The sequence below is a fragment of the Hipposideros armiger genome, unplaced genomic scaffold (assembly GCF_001890085.2).
Source record: "Hipposideros armiger isolate ML-2016 unplaced genomic scaffold, ASM189008v1 scaffold_429, whole genome shotgun sequence".
Classification (NCBI taxonomy): domain Eukaryota; kingdom Metazoa; phylum Chordata; class Mammalia; order Chiroptera; family Hipposideridae; genus Hipposideros; species Hipposideros armiger.
Window position 1 is genome coordinate 178,419 of NW_017731779.1, and position 16,660 is coordinate 195,078.

Here is a 16,660-nt window from a genome sequence, read left to right on the forward strand (position 1 = left end):
AAAACTATACCAAAGGAAGGGAGCACCGGGTATATAGGCATCGGAAAGAGGGGGTCAGTGCAGTGCTGATGGAGCCAGAACAGCCAAGTCTGGCTTTTATAGGTTAAACTGAGAGGTGGGGAATAAGACCCCAGGAGTGGCACTGTGAAAAAGTAAATACGGAGGTAGAGGAAGGAAGAAAAAATGAGATGGCTTTGCCAGCAGTCAGTTGTAAACATCCGTCACTAACAGCCAATTAGCAATCATATTAATAGTGCACAGGATGTGATTCCTAGCTTTTAGCAAGTCAGTACGCCAGATGCATTCAAACAGACATGCGTGTGTGTGAGCACACACACACATGCAGCTTGTCTCTGCATTTTAAGCATCCTGGGAAGATATGCAAGCAGCAGGTGGCACTGCACCCAGGTGGGGTGCTGCAGGACTTGTACTTTTCATCTCATAACCCTCCGTTTTTCTTGAACTTCAGCCAGCCATGGGCATGTTATGTAAAACACTGTGCGTATGCAACTGTTAAATATCAGCTGCTAATTCTTATTACTCCTAACCACACACATTTTCCTTACCAACATAAGTCAGTGATCCTTTCCCTTTAAAAAAGCTATATGAATCTCAAAAATGAGGGGTGTTCAAAATTCTGGAAGGCCGTACAGTCCGTCTCTTTCAGAAAATGAGAGCTCTTCCCAGGGCACACAGCAGATGCATCACCCTTACGCTGGTTCAGGATGTGGGAGCCCTGGGGTGCAGAAGGCATGGCCACTGAAGGCCAAGAAGGAGTAAAAGTCCTGGGGGGAGCACCCAGGCTACATGTACCAAAAATACGCATGGGGTGGGGGAAGCAAAATCAGGTAAATGAGTGCTGAAGAGGGCTATGGACTAAGGGGGTTACAATGGGCTCTACAGTGAGGCCAAGACTACATATGTGCAGCTATCTCAACTGAAATGTTAGTGTGTCAAGATGGAAGCCTCATAAAGAATAAATTTGAATCATCAATTTTAGTGGCCATATTGTCATGTTGAAGAATTACTTGCACAAATATTCATTGTTTTATCAAATAGGTGAGAGTTAGGTAATTGTGAGTGTGTGTGTGTGTGTGTGTGTGTGTGTGTGTGTGTGTATGTGTGTGTGTGTGACATTATATCCATTTAGAGATAAAAATGAAGGGCCTGACCATGCCATTTCTGAAATATGGGATGTCTGTTCTCACACTGTGACATGGGCCCTTTCATTCAGCATCCCTTCAACTCTGAGACAAAAAATAGAGCAAAACTCAAAACCTGTATTTTGCAAACTAGGGGTCTTGGAATGGTCCTAAATGCAATAATCACTCAAGATGAGAAAAGCAGGGAAGAAGGAAAGAAGGAAGGATACCCCAGTATGGCCAAATCTTGGGTCTGAAACCTGAGATTCTGGCAACGTTCCCCGTCTCATTGACAGGCTGAGCAAGCCAGAACTTGGGGAGTTATCTTTGACGCCTCTTTCTTCCTCAGCCCCAATCTCAGTCTACCACTGTGTCCCCTTCATTTTACCTCTTCAAATGTATTTCAAATTCTTCTGCTGCTCCTGACTTAGTCCAAGCTACATCATTTCCTCTGATCTACTATAATGCTCTCCCCAACTGGCCTCCCAGCGTCCACTACAGTCCATTCTCCAATTCATCTTCTCCACTAGAGCCCAAGAAAATGCTTCCTAACAAATGTCTTCATGTTGCCTCCTGCTTAAGACCATCAATGGCTTCCCACTGCTCTTAAAGACCCAACCTTATTTACATGGTCTTCTAGGCCTAACCTACTTGGGCCCTTTCCTCCTTCTCTAGGCTCATCATTTACCTCTTGCAGCAACCTAAGCATGTCAAGCTTTCCTGCCAACAGCCCCTGTGCATGCTTTGCCTGAAATACTCTCCCTCTGCCCTTTGTCTGGTTAACACATCCTGTAGATCTTAGCGCAAGACTCACTGATCACTTATCTACATAAGGTTTGTTAGTTTTTTATTACATGTTCGTATAGGATTATATTCCTATCATCCCAGGACTTATCTCAATTTGAAGTACACTTTTATTAGTGTGGCTGTCATGTTACTCTTTCCCAGTAGGCTATAATTTCCATGAGAGCCAAAACCATTTCAATTTTATTTCTCACCATCCGATTTCCAGAGTAGGTGCTTACTATAAACAAAAATTTTGGTAAGGCTACCCCTTATTGAAGAATAAGATATCCCTCGACTACAGCATCCATAAATTGCCATATGTAGGTCCCTGGATGTGACTTATCAAAGGTCTAGCCCTGCGGGAGTTCCTTCCCTACAAGAGGAAGGCTTCCTGGGGAAGGCAGCCTTGCACACTGATACAAGCCCCTGCTCTTGGAGAAGAAAGAGGGCTTGAGCAGCACACACACTGGTTCCCCATCCTCATTACGCTTCTGGAGGACACCCACTCTTAGATAATGGTTACGTATTTGCACTTCCAACTTCATGCAAACAAAGACAAATGCAAAACACAACAAAAAACCAAACCCTGTAGAAACATAACTAATGACATAGGGTAGAGTTTCAGCATAAATAGTATAGGAAAGGGGTTTTAATAATATTGAAATGAGGTTTAAAATGGTAAATAAAATATTAAATTCATACACAAGTCACTTAAAAATTCCTTGCCCAGGGAGGGAATACAATACCTAGTAAGAAAGGGAAGCAGTTATAGGACCTGTGTAGCCCTTAGCAGCCTGGTAAAAGAGCTTGCTGCATTATGAGATGGTCTCTAAACTACATATTTTATCTCATTACAGAATCTCAGCGGAGTCAATGGTGCTCACATTCACATTCTTTCAACAGTTCTCCTACAGTTCCTATTTCAATAGGGCTTCAGATATTGGCTGCTCAGAATGAATGCAATCACTAAAGCTTAACTTGTTTTGTGCTAATCACTACTTTTATGGTATAAATCAGATAAATTGCTTTAGAAGATTTAATTTTACCTGTTACTCCCCACAAAACAGAATATCACATATAAAGGAATCATTGGGTCACATTATTCTTAATTAAAGGGTAAATATCAGGCATGTTTAAAAAACAATCACTTATAAATATATCCTTATAACTATACTACCAGAAATACGTATAATTTTAAACCTTCCCCCCTTCCTTTTTACTAAGTTATTATTAGCCATTCATCTGCAAAGGGCATCTTTTTCAGGCAGAGGTCACACCGGCATTAATTATTAGTGGAAAACCCTACTTGAATCTGAAAAACCATGTATAAAACATTATTCAACGCATTGTACTATTATAACATTTAGAAGAAGTTAAACATTCTTTATGTTTAATGGGCCTGAATAAGATATGTAAAGCAAGAAGACTTGAAAACGTAATATCTTCCATTTTATAGAAGCCAAGAAATCAGACGGTGCAGGGCAGTCGACTTGTAGAAACACATACAACCAACAAAGATTACAGCAGATCACAGCTTCCAAGTTTTTCACCCACTTCTTAGCAGAGAACATGTCTGTCTGTGGCAAAGACTAGAATATGAAGGAAAAAATACACTCATTCCAATCTCTCTCCACATTTCCTAATATCGTACTTCTCCCTTTACTCATGTACTCTGATCTCAAAATATAATTTGTTTAGTAAAACAAAAGGCCGGACTTATTACTGGTTCTCTCTCACCAGTGAAAATCAGCTAACCTCTTTCAAATAAAGTAGGAAGAGGAAATAATGAAATGAAGGCAGTGTCAGTTCATCACTAAGTAGAAAGGACTGACTTCTACCAGATATACTTACCAAACAATACGCTAAGTTCACTCCATTACCAAAATAATTTAAAGCCCATGGTCAAAAAGGAACATAAACTGTTAATTTGTGAGCCCAATATCTTCTGGGCTATGTCATCAGTTTATGTGCTATATCCTGGTGTGTTCACACCTGGCATTGGTTAGAGGTGAAAGATAATGGAAAAGGGCTTGTAAACAGGTAGCTCCCTGTTGACTATTTGCCTCAGGAAGCTCTCAGTATTCGCTATATATTTCAGAAATTGTATGCAGAACATTGTGCTCGCAGATGTGCTACAGGAAGTGTCAGCTCTGGAAAATTTGAGGCATTTGTGAAACGTACACAATTATCAGACAGGGTCACAGTATCTCATTTCGAAATTGAAATGAAGTTAGAGCAAGGAAAGATTTAAAAGTTTGAAACTTTGCATCATAGACAGCTAGTGTGCCATTTTCATCTAAAGAGGCAGAGAAGAGCCAGTAATGAACGCTGACATACCATGATATGAAGCGACAGACATCTGGCCATGTATTTATTTAAAGGAATAAGGAATTTTTATTATGTTTGTATTTTCTATTAAATGGAAGTTTATGTAGCCTACTCTGAGATTTAGAAATGATGTCACTAATATCCACAGTTCAGAGCTGAACATTCACGGGAAAGCCTAAAACAACTGGAGTCATTTCCCAGTAATCTGGCTCTTAGGCAGACACAGGTATCTGCAGCTGCATTAACACCATGGGTCCCGTAGCCCCCTTTACATGATGATTTCTCACTCTCATGGCAGTGAGACCGACAGTACATAACAATTTACTTCATCTGAACCAGCGGTTTCAAATATTGGGTTGTTGGAAAAGTCATGACGCATTTTTGCAGCAGAAAACAGAAAAAAATACGTCATGACTTTTCTGACAACCCAATATTTTCAGGTCTAGAGACCTTCTTCTTTAAAGACTTATGTGGAAGCTCAAAGCATTGAAGCTTGTTGGAACACAGCGCTACCCTAGCAACTAAATATTCTTTACCTGGAAAGGGTATGAAACTTACAATATGAACTTGAATTCAAATTTAAAAACAATTATTGACATTTGATAATGAATTTTAAATAACATACTAATTGTCTAAAGCAGCGGTTCTCACCCTGTGGGTCGTGACCCCTTTGGGGGTCGAACGTCCCTTCCACAAGGGTTGCCTAAGACCATCGGAAAACAATAGAAAATTACAGTTATAGAGTAGCAACGAAAATGACTTTATGGTTGGGGGTAACCACAACATGAGGAAATGAATTAAGGGGTCGCGGCATTAGGAAGGTTGAGAATCGCTGGTCTAAAGTATAACTCAGAATAACAAATTTAATACTTAAATATGTGATGGCTGTTACTATTAATTATTTAGTCTTTATTTATTTCAATAGGTATTTATTATGCACTTACTAAAAACCAGGTCCTGTACTGAAAACTAGGTACATAACAGTAATTCAAAAAGACATGGTCCTTGTTTTCAAGACGCTCAAATCTTAGTGGATGTCATGTATCAAACTGAGATAAATGCTATGACAGACAAGTTCAAGATAAAATGGAAAAATTGGAGGTTAATTTCTTCTTTAAGCAAGCACTTCTTCATGAATTTCCATTAAATTACTAACAAAAATTTTCCTTTCCTTTTCCCCCTCCCTTCCTTCTTTCTTTCTTTGGAAAAACAAAACATGTCCTGGTTTAAAATATGATCTTGGAAACACTATTCTAAACTATATTAAAGTATTTTTTAAGTTTAAGCACATTTATCGTATTTACAATCTCATCACAGAAGGAACCACTGTTTTATCTGGTATTTCCTATTCTCTTTATCTAAAGGTATAGAAATTATAATGCTGAAATTAAATTTCTGAAGACATATACAATACACATTTCCAAAATACTCCTAATATTAAGTAGATCGGCAAATGAGATGTACATACGGCTTTCTTGAAGTTCAGAATGCTAAGATAAACAATTTAAATGGATTTTTTTCCTTCTGTAGTGCAATTTTGAGAAAGTTAACTCAAGGATCAGAAAGGAACCACATTTTCTGAGCACCTACTATGTGTAAGGTGCTACACTATCATGATTATAAATCTTTTCTCATTTAATCCACATTTCATTAAATTAGGTTGTATGGTTTTCATTTTATAGAACGTAGACTCTAACCTCATACCACACACAAAAATTAATTCAAAATGAATCACAATTCTAAATATAAGACCTAAAAGTATAAAACTTCTAGAAAAGAACATGAGAGAAAATCTTTGTGACCTTGAGTTAGGCAGATTTCTTAAGACATGAACTAAAAGCATGATCCACAAAGGATCTATTGATAAACTGAGCTTCACCAAAATCCAAAATTTTTGATCTTCAGACACTATTAAGAAAGTGAAGACAAGATACAAACTGGGAGAAAATATTTATAAATCATACGTATTACAAAGAATCAATTTACAGAATATAAAAACTCTTGCAACTCAATTAAAAAATAAGTGAAATATGTGAATAGGCTTGTCAACAAAGATGATGTATAAATGGCTAATAAACACTTGAAAAGGTGCTCAAAATCATTAGTCATCAGGAAAATAAATATTAACATCACGCTGAGATATGACTTACAACTACACAGCCACTAGAATGGTTATTATCCAAGATTGACAATATCAGGTGTTGATGAGGATGAGGAGAAACTAAAACCTCCTACATTGCTGGTAAGTATACAGAATGGTACAGCAACTTTTGAAAACAGTTTGGCAGATTCTTATAAAGCTTAACATATGCTTAACATATAACTCAGTAATCTCACTCCTAGATATTTAACCCAGAAAAGAAAACACATGTTCACCCAAAGGCTTGAAAGCAAATGTTCATAACAGCATTACTCACAGCTACAAACTGGAAATAATCCAATGTCCATCAACTGGTGAATAGATAAACAGAATGTTATATTCATACCATGAAAACTTATTCAGATGGGGAGAAAAAAATGCAAAACATCCGACAAAAGACTTGTATCTAGAATACATAGAATTCTTCCAGGTCAGTCACCCAGCTCATCTCCCTCCTCCCCATTGTGATGCCCTTCAACACTCTGGCCCATCGTGGTGACTTCCACCCCTGAACTTATTTTCAATAAATTTCAGTGGGTATTTTTCTTGTAAACTCTTTCAGGTTAGCTCCTGGTTGGGGCTGAGGTAAGGGGCGTCAGTGATGAACAAAATAACTGGGACTGGGATGGGGCATGAATTCTCATAGCTGAGGTGGCCTCACTGACAAGAGGTATCTCCTGGTCACCCTGGTCTCTGCCACTATAACATAATGTCTACATGGCTACCTGATTTGAAAATCCAGGAGCTTCCCAGGATCCCATGGCACAGAATGTTTCTGGGAAAAACTTTTTTCTTTGCCTTTGAAACCCAGCTGGGTATTTTAATTTTACCTCCAAAAGACACCAGGATCACTCCCACGCTAATGTTTATATACCTTCGAATCCCCCATGGCATCCAGCACAGTGGGAACATACAGACCAAAAGAGTGGTACCATTAGATATTTCCAAACACAGATTTGGGTCACAGTGTCTACCACTTTGGGGTTTAAGCTTTGAAAAGAGATGATAAATTCCTGGAAATTAATAACAATGCCCTCAAGTTCAAGGTAGACTGAAGATGAGATGCTATACTTGCATCCTCTTAAAAAGAAAAGGATGGGAAAGAAACACTGGGAGACTTTCTCCTGTGAATAAATTCCCCAAACCAATCACCTTGAGATAATTACCAAAAGGGAAATACTGTCACATGAGAAAGGTATATATTTGAAGGAAAACATAACTGATAACATGTCTTCAGGACAACTGGTTAATCTCCTGCATAGGACCATCAGGGCAAAAAAGACATACGTTTCTTCAGAGGATCACCAGTGCTAAGTGGGAATTGTCAATATGAGGGTTACCGAATAGTGGTCAGTGAGATCATACAATTTATAAAACAAAGAAAGGGAGTACAACTCAAATAAGGGCTTCAACATTCCATTGGTAATGCCCCAGGCTAAGGCAAAAGGCTACAAAAGAATTACACAAAAGAGAGTAAAATCCCAGGGCCTGGTAAGTACCCAACCCACTAACTTGAGATAGCTCCTGAGACTAGTTAGGACCTCAGTGAAGGGCACATGGTTTAGAGAACTGACAAATCAGATAAGAGCTGTCCTTAGGAGCCCCTGCCCAGGCAACTTTGGGTTTAGTCTTCAAAGATACAGCCAGACTCTGCCTCTGAACTGCCTTGAAGTTCTTTTGATTATTGTTTTCTTAATAAACTAGTCAAGATAGTTAATACTATTCCCCCTTAGTACGTACATTCTTTCTATTTACTTATCTATCAATTAAATTGTGTTTAAGTACAATCTATTCACCGTAAATTGTGTTTATAAAGGTATAATAATGTGTTTTGAAAATACTGTACTGCTTTATGTGTTACTTGTTTTTTGAAGTTTGAAATACTTAGGGGAATTTGAACAACTAAACTAATGTCTGAGTTATAGATACTAAGTGCTTAGAAAAATTGTGACATATCTGAGAATCATATGAGTATATATTAAATCTATAATCACAGTTAAGATATCCAAGAAAATTTGATTACTTAAATGTAAAATGGTACATGGTAAAATGTAAAATAGGACTTCATCTGTCACATTTATATATTTTATAAATCAAGGAACAAATGAGTTCATTTTTATGCAAAAATTATTAGATACATTAATAAAATAAAATTTGTCAGCTGAAGTTGAAGGCTTAGAAAATTTTAAATTGAATGTTTATTAAAATCTAACTAATAACAGATATACTTTTACATGTATAAAAGGCTTCCCAAGGAAGTAAAAATCAATGGAAGCTTGGTAAAGCCTTCACCACAGGCTCTCAGATCCTTAGTCAAGAAAAAAGGTTAGGGCACCAGTCCTGTCATGGGGGGTACGCCTAAAGAATCATCAACCAACAGAAAGGTTCTAGAGCCTTCTCTGGCAAATTTCCAATGATTCTAGAAGAACTATGGTGGATGTTGGGGTTGTGGCAGGGAGGGGAGGTAAGGGGCATTAGTCTGGAGCAAACCCAACACAGATGGTCTGGGATGGGGCATGACTTCCACCTGACTTTTAAATTCAGGGCTCCTCAAAATATAGGAGCCAATAGCAATCCAAAAATGCTTCCGAGGATCCCATAGCATAGACTCTTACTGGGAACAACATTTTTCTCAGTTTTTCAAACACCACTCCCCTAGATATTTTCTTTTGCCTCAAGAACATCCAGAGTTCCCCTACACCTACACTTGCCAAGGGAAAACAATAAGCTGACACAGTGAAATCTCACACATACAGGCACGTTTAACCTAACAAGTAGGAACAAAGCTGTAAGGACACATCTTTTAAACAAATTTCATCAAGACCAGAAAAGGCAGCATTAACTAGATGGGGAAGAAAATGGGGGGAAAAAAGAGTTCTACAGACTGAAGTTAACATCCTAAAAAATGTGGTTTTGTGCCTANATGGTGGATGTTGGGGTTGTGGCAGGGAGGGGAGGTAAGGGGCATTAGTCTGGAGCAAACCCAACACAGATGGTCTGGGATGGGGCATGACTTCCACCTGACTTTTAAATTCAGGGCTCCTCAAAATATAGGAGCCAATAGCAATCCAAAAATGCTTCCGAGGATCCCATAGCATAGACTCTTACTGGGAACAACATTTTTCTCAGTTTTTCAAACACCACTCCCCTAGATATTTTCTTTTGCCTCAAGAACATCCAGAGTTCCCCTACACCTACACTTGCCAAGGGAAAACAATAAGCTGACACAGTGAAATCTCACACATACAGGCACGTTTAACCTAACAAGTAGGAACAAAGCTGTAAGGACACATCTTCTAAACAAATTTCATCAAGACCAGAAAAGGCAGCATTAACTAGATGGGGAAGAAAATGGGGGGAAAAAAGAGTTCTACAGACTGAAGTTAACATCCTAAAAAATGTGGTTTTGTGCCTACTACGTATCAGGCATTTAGCTCATTTAGTCCTTTCAATGATGCTAGAAGATGGAAATTATTATTCTCTTTTTAATTGGGGAAAAAACTGAGGCTGAAAAGTTTAAGCAACTTGCCTATAACTTTAGGCAATAATTACCTCTAAGAACTTCAGTTTGCATCATAGGGTCCAGAAAAACTAAAGGCCATGACAACCCACCCTAAAATCATGAAGAGCATAGTTCTCATGCTTCCTTCACATTTCAGCAGAGGCTGAAAAATGTAGCAAGTCCTCCTGGAATTTTCAGTGATGGACTCGTGCTGTCGAATTTCTAAATGGTCCTGTTTCTCTTCTCACGTCCAGTGGTGAATGTTAAATGCTCATCCTGGAACTATCCAGAGCAAACGCTGCACCAACCTCCTCCCTCAAAATGAGGTCTAAGTTCAGATGAAAGGAAGCAGTCATCACTCTAGCTGTCAACATGGGCACGCTAAAGGATGCCAGGTTTTAGCAGAGGTTAAAAGGGGGCCCTGGAATCTCTGTGCTCATTGAGTTCTCTCAGGTGGGCAACTTTCATTCCCATCAAAATAGTAGGAGAAAACAAAATTCATCAGGAAGTGTGTCGCAATTTCATAGACTGACAGATGGAGGCGTGTTGCAATACATCTTTCATTACTGCCCTTGACAGCTATAGATTGCATGCTGACTTTAACTGGGTTGATACACACATTCAGCAGGTGTATTGTTGAGAGAAAAATTTTTGGACATTTTTCTGGCTATCGTAGACATAAAATACCTACGTATGGAAATAAATGTCTGGGTAGTACAAAGGCTGTTTCTCTATACTACTTTGAATACTCTCTCTAGTCACATAATCCTAACACATTCACTTTAATGCCTGGCATATTTATTTTCAAACATGGATAGGCCAGCCTGCATTAAATGTTTCTCTCCTATGAGTTTATAAAATGATTTGTAATCAGTGATTCTATAAATACAGAAATGTAACTTTCTTTACTAAAGCATCAGGCTTCATAAGGGAAGATATTTATGTCACACATAAATAATTTAGGATGATTAAACTTGATATTCTAAATTTGATTTTCGTAGTTAAAAAACCGAAATTGTGCTGTACCCTTATAGCAGTTCTACTTAGCAAGTACCACAGCTCAGAGGAGCTGATTCTTCAGTAGCCAGTAACTGACGTCACACTGCATTTGAGAAGAGCCTTCCCGGCGGCACTCACACCTGATAAGCACATTGTGTGGATTAGAGTTTTCAGACAAACAGAAGGAAAAATCATTTTCTACCACCAGTTTCAGATGCCACAGGTATGTCATCTAGTGAAAATAAATTTCTCTGAGGAATGTGAAATGCATTTAGTGTTTCCTCCAAATAATTATTCTGCCACGATCTGCAAGATACTGAGACAGAAACAGACCTCACTACATTTTTCTTATCGCTTCATGAAACTCCACATTAGGGTACCAAGCAGAGTCCCATCTCCCAGAAGACATTTCTGATGGTAGATGAATATCAGAAGTAGAAGTGGGATGATGATAGCAATTAAGCCACATGGCCTAAAAAGTGGTGATATAAACATATTTACATGATATCATATAGGGGAATCAATATAGTTTACATGTAAAGATATTTATAATATACTTAATTGTATATTCTGAAAATATAACATCAAATTCCCCTATCTCAAACTGAAGTTTAGGTAACAAACTACAAAAGCATTTAATCATGTAGCTTTCATTAATTTCAGTGAGAAACACAGACCCCAACCAATCCTTGATAATCCTTTAAATTTTAAAAGCTTGCCTTAAAATTCCATGCCCTCGCCTGTGGGGCCCTAGATGATGACCAAGGTGAAGTACATGGGTAATGGAGTGGATCTACAGAGGGCAGCAAACCGACCAAAACAATGTGCTCATCGTTTCACAGAGAAGGAATTACACTCTGCCACAGAGTCAGAGCTTCTGGCACCACAAGTTAAATGCCTCAGGATAATGAAATTGTGATGGTTAACCTGATAGGGTGTCAACCTGACTGGGCCACAGAGTACCCAGAAATTTGGTCAAACATTATTCTGGATGTGTCTGTGAGGGTGTTTTCAGATGAGTTTAATGTCTGAATTGATAAACTGAGTAAAGCAGATTACCCTCCCCAACAAAGACTGGGTCTCGTCCAATGAACTAAAGGCTTGACTAGAACAAAAAGGGTGACTACCCTCCCCCCACACACACAACAGGGAATTCCTCCTGCCTGACTCTCTTTGAACTGGGGCTCAGCTTTTTTCTGCCTTTAGACTCAAAATGAAACATCAGCTCTTCTTGGGCCTCAGACTTGGACTAGAACTACGCCGCTGGCTCTCCTGGGTCTCCACCTTGCCCACTACAAACCTTGGGACTTCTCAGCCTCCATAACCACATGAGCCAATTCCTTACAATAAATTACACACACACGTAATATAGTTATTATATTGAATACATACACACACACCCTGCTGGTCTGTTTCTCTAGAGAACTCTGACTCATACAATATTATAAGGAAAAAAAAACTTTCCCTATATAGCCACCAAAGAAGTACAGCTGGAGACATCTCATTCAGCACCACGATAACAAAGAGGAAGCGGTCACAGAAGCCACGAAATGGTGATACTATCAGAAAGTATGTGAAATTTGAAAATACATGATTGAAACATTCCTATTTGGTGTAAGAGGCCTGAAAGAAGTAACAGAAAATGTAACAGATGGGATAGGGTCGGAGGGAGTATTGAGGGAGTAAAAATTGGATGGAGAGAAGACCTGCTCGCAGATGACTATAATATTTTTCCCTGAAGAAATTATCATTCTCATAAATTCAGGTAGATTTCCCCTCTCCAATATTTTCCACTCATGCCACTGCATGTGCTGCTCCCCCCTCCAAGGCTAGTGCTATGACCACACACACACACACACACGCACGCACGCACGCGCGCGCGCGCACACACACACACACACACAAATACACACACACACGTGTTCATGCTCAAACACTGACCAAATATACTAAGTAATGCTAATCAGGCTGTAAAGAACTTTGCTTTTTCATTCTTGTTGATTTCAATGCTGTGCCACTTCCAAGCAATCTTATAAATTTTAGAGCCCGTGTTCTTCTCACAACACCCATACATATTTAAAACCAAACCTGTTTGAATTCAGAGGGTGGGAACAAAAGGTGTCAAAGGAAAGGCTTATGGAATTTCAAACAACTCCCAGGACCAGACACTCTTTTCCAATGTAGAAGTTAAAGACATTCCAGGAAAGCTTACAACTGGCTGGGTGTGTGGAGGCTGGTGAGGCGAAAGGGAATTTCGGATTCATTAAATACCAGCATGGACAAAAACCCACCTATTTGCTCCGGTCTGGGGATTAGAGCTCACAAGTCTTTTATTGCACCCACACCACACTCCCCACCCACGTCTGCTCTCTTTTGCAGGCTCAGCATTCAGTTTGCACAAAAGGAGGCTGATTCTGAAATAAGTATTTACCCTGAGCAGGGCTGGCGAAAGCCAGGGGCCTCAGTCTCCGGTATATTTTCAGGCCTTTTGTGCCCTTGCAAATTCCTTCTCCTCCTGCTTTAAATGTCCTTTCTTCCCCAGGGTTCAGGACAGGCACTCTAAACCAGACTCTAGGATTGAACACTCTTTCTGACACTTACTGGTATGTGTGCTCTTGGGAAAGTTATTTACCTCTTTTTGCCTCAGTTTCCTCAGAAGCAAATGGGAAGAAGAGTTAATGCCTAGCATGTCAGGTTGTGAGGAGGAAATGTGCTCATGCACGTCAGGTTCGTGAAGCAGTTCTGGCACATGGTGTCAGGAAACATCAGCCCTTACTATCTCTGTGGAGTCTCTACTCATTCTTCTAGACCACCACAGGTAATAAGTTGCATCTGGCTCATTTATAGTATGTATCACACTTATAGAAAGCACCCATTTACCACTCTACCTCCCCCCTAGACTGAGTGGGAACCACACCTTCTTTTTCATCATCTTTGCCAGCAGTGTGATGCTTGGCACTCAGGTCCTCAGTGACTGAGGACTGAGTGCTTAAGGGGACGACGTGTTCTAACGAGGACAGCATGTTACCTAAGGTTTGCTGATTATGAATGGCAGGGACAGTGGCAGCGGCTGTGCAGCAAAGTGCTGCTCCAGCTACAAATCTGCAAAGAAGAGCAACTTACCCTCTTGGTGCAAGACTGAGTCCTGGCATTGCTAATTTGTCTAAATTCATTTGGTTTAAAATCTTTCAAATAAGGTCACTTTTGTTTACAAACTTGTACCTCTTAGCATAACAAAGCTGACTAAATCAATGTTTCTTTAGCCACAGGAGACCAAAGTTCTAGAAATATCTATGCGCAATCGCATATGGTTACATTTAATTATCAATTGCACGTAACATATAATTATTACTACTAAAGAGTCATTAAGAAACACCTTTCCAAGTATAAAGAACAAAGCATCAACAGACCTAGAATGAGGCAGAAGTTACAACTGCATTACTGAGGTCTGGCTCCCAAAATGATACTTCTCTTAAATACAGAAGGAATAACAAGATGACCATTAGACTAACCCTGATCCCAGTTATTTGATCTCAATTTCAAAAAACCTCCTGTGGAAAAAGTGCTCTTCTTGTGGAACATCCTGCTAAAAACAAGCTCCCGAGACACATTCGGTAGTTCCTCTGAATAAGCCCCAATGTCTTCACTGAGGGGACAGAGGATGGAGGAGACAGACAGGAGTGCGCGTGCACACCCATCTTCCATTCCAGATCATAGTTAAGAAACTCGGTAAAAGTCATGGCCGTTTTTCTGTGTGATTTTTATTACTCTCATATGAAACACCCACAGATGTTTCTGTTAGATCACAGATGTCACTGTCAGGTCAGATTAATAAAAGGAATGTTTTCCAGTTAAGCATAAAGAAAAAGTGCTAATAAAGGAATTCAAATATGCTAATACTTTGTAACAGAAAAGAATCGGTGAATTTGTATTTTATTTTCTGGCCACATACATTTCTCATTTAATTAAAACAATCTGGGAAGATAAGTCTAAGTTCGCCTGGCTACTAACTATTTAAAATGATGAAAATTAAGCAACGTCCTAGAAAACAATATTTCTTTGCAGAAAACAGCACGCCTGAATCAAGTAGTAAGTGAAATGAGTTACTCCAAAAGCCAAAAGGAAGATTCCTAAAAAGTTCAGCTGGTTTAGTTACATAAAAAGTACACTGGGGAGCAGGCACCCCAGGAACTTACTCACCACGATATCCTCAGGAAATGTGTCTCTGCTGAAGGAGCCATCATCAAACATGACCTCATAGAAGGTCTGTGATGTCACGGCAATCACTCTGCAGCTGTAATACCGTGTGTTCCGATGCTTCGTGATGACAGTCTGCCCCACGGAGATGCCCTTTTCGCCAGCCTTGGACTTCTAGAGAGGGGCAGAGAAAAAGGAGAGAAAAGAAAGAGAAGAAAGAGAGGGAGAAATGACAAAAAATTTAAAGAAAAACCCATTTATTTAGTAAACAATCATTGACTTGGTAATGATATAGTTTTTTAATTGTTTATTGGGGAATACTTTCAAACTTAAAAGTTGCAAGTATACAAACGATACAAAAACAACCATATACTCTTTGACCCTTTACCCAGATTACATACATATATACAGGCATACACATATACACACATATACATGCATAGATACATATGTGTACATGATAGAGAGCCTGAGTTCACAATGAAATCACTTATGCCCACAGGGTTCCTTCTCACCTCCCCACATCTGTATTTGTATGTCCCTTGCTTCTCAGCAAGAACCTTGGCGTCAAGAACATGAACCCATGTACTCATTTGCTCAATCCTACAACACAACCAGCTACTCTGTGAAGACCTGTCGAAGAGCTGAATAGTTTTAGAGTAGAAAAAGTAAAAGTAATCCACAAGATAGATCACTTCATTTTAAAATTATACATTGAGGATAAAGTTCTATTATCAACTCATGCTAATAACAGCTGGACAGTCACAAACGGCCACGTGCATGAGTTGTAGACGCTACTCTTCTTTCTTTTTTCTTCCTACCCTTCTTCCACACATGTTCATAGCCTCCATGAACACCGCAGCTCACTCTCCACATCATGCTATAGAAGCAGAAGGCTCCAGTATAAAGGCTTTCTCGAAAGTGCCTGGCAGAGTGCCTGGCTTATAGTACCTACTTCAGAAATGCTAGTTTATTGCACTTTGAGATTTTTGTTTTTTTTGTTTTTCAGGATAAGGCTGTTGCTCCCCTTTCAGGAACTCCTACAAACCCCATTTCTGCCAGGCAGAGACAATAGTCCACATTTTATGCAGAAGCCTGCACTCAAGCACTGAGTCCCCTTTTCTCCCCGACTCCAGGTCTCATTCATTCATTGACCTTATTCATGTGATGCCTGAAGCTCTGGCCTCTAGAGAGGCCCTGAATCAGCACTTGGGTAGGTCCAGGCTCTTTGATAAATGGGTCCTGGCAGGCACAATTCACAGCCCCCAAGACATGTCACCTATACCTACAGAAAGCCAGGATTCATTAAATCCCAGTATTTTCCAGCAGGGGTACTTAGGACATCATTGGGAAATAGTGTCATCATTCAGCATCTCAGTTCTATTATATTATAGGCTTTACCTTTTTTTCCCCCTGAATTTCAAAAAAAGGGCTAAGGTACCTTGTAGGGGACAAATAAAGAGCTGTTTGATTTTTTTCCTTCTAGACACCAAAGAAGACATGCCTAGAGAGTCATTAATTCTCTAATTCCTTCAACAGTCATTTGTCATTGCCAGAGGGCACTAA

General features: G+C 39.4%; 1 protein-coding gene across 3 annotated transcripts in view; it reads right to left on the minus strand.

Moving 5' to 3' along the window:
* Window positions 1–16,660, minus strand: part of KDM4C (lysine demethylase 4C) — a 447,429-nt gene that overhangs the window by 30,037 nt on the left and 400,732 nt on the right. For all 3 annotated transcript variants that reach the window (XM_019664744.1, XM_019664743.1, XM_019664745.1), the window contains one exon: window positions 15,098–15,268. In XM_019664744.1, the coding sequence (XP_019520289.1) occupies window positions 15,098–15,268 (171 nt within the window). The remainder of the gene's footprint in view (window positions 1–15,097; window positions 15,269–16,660) is intronic.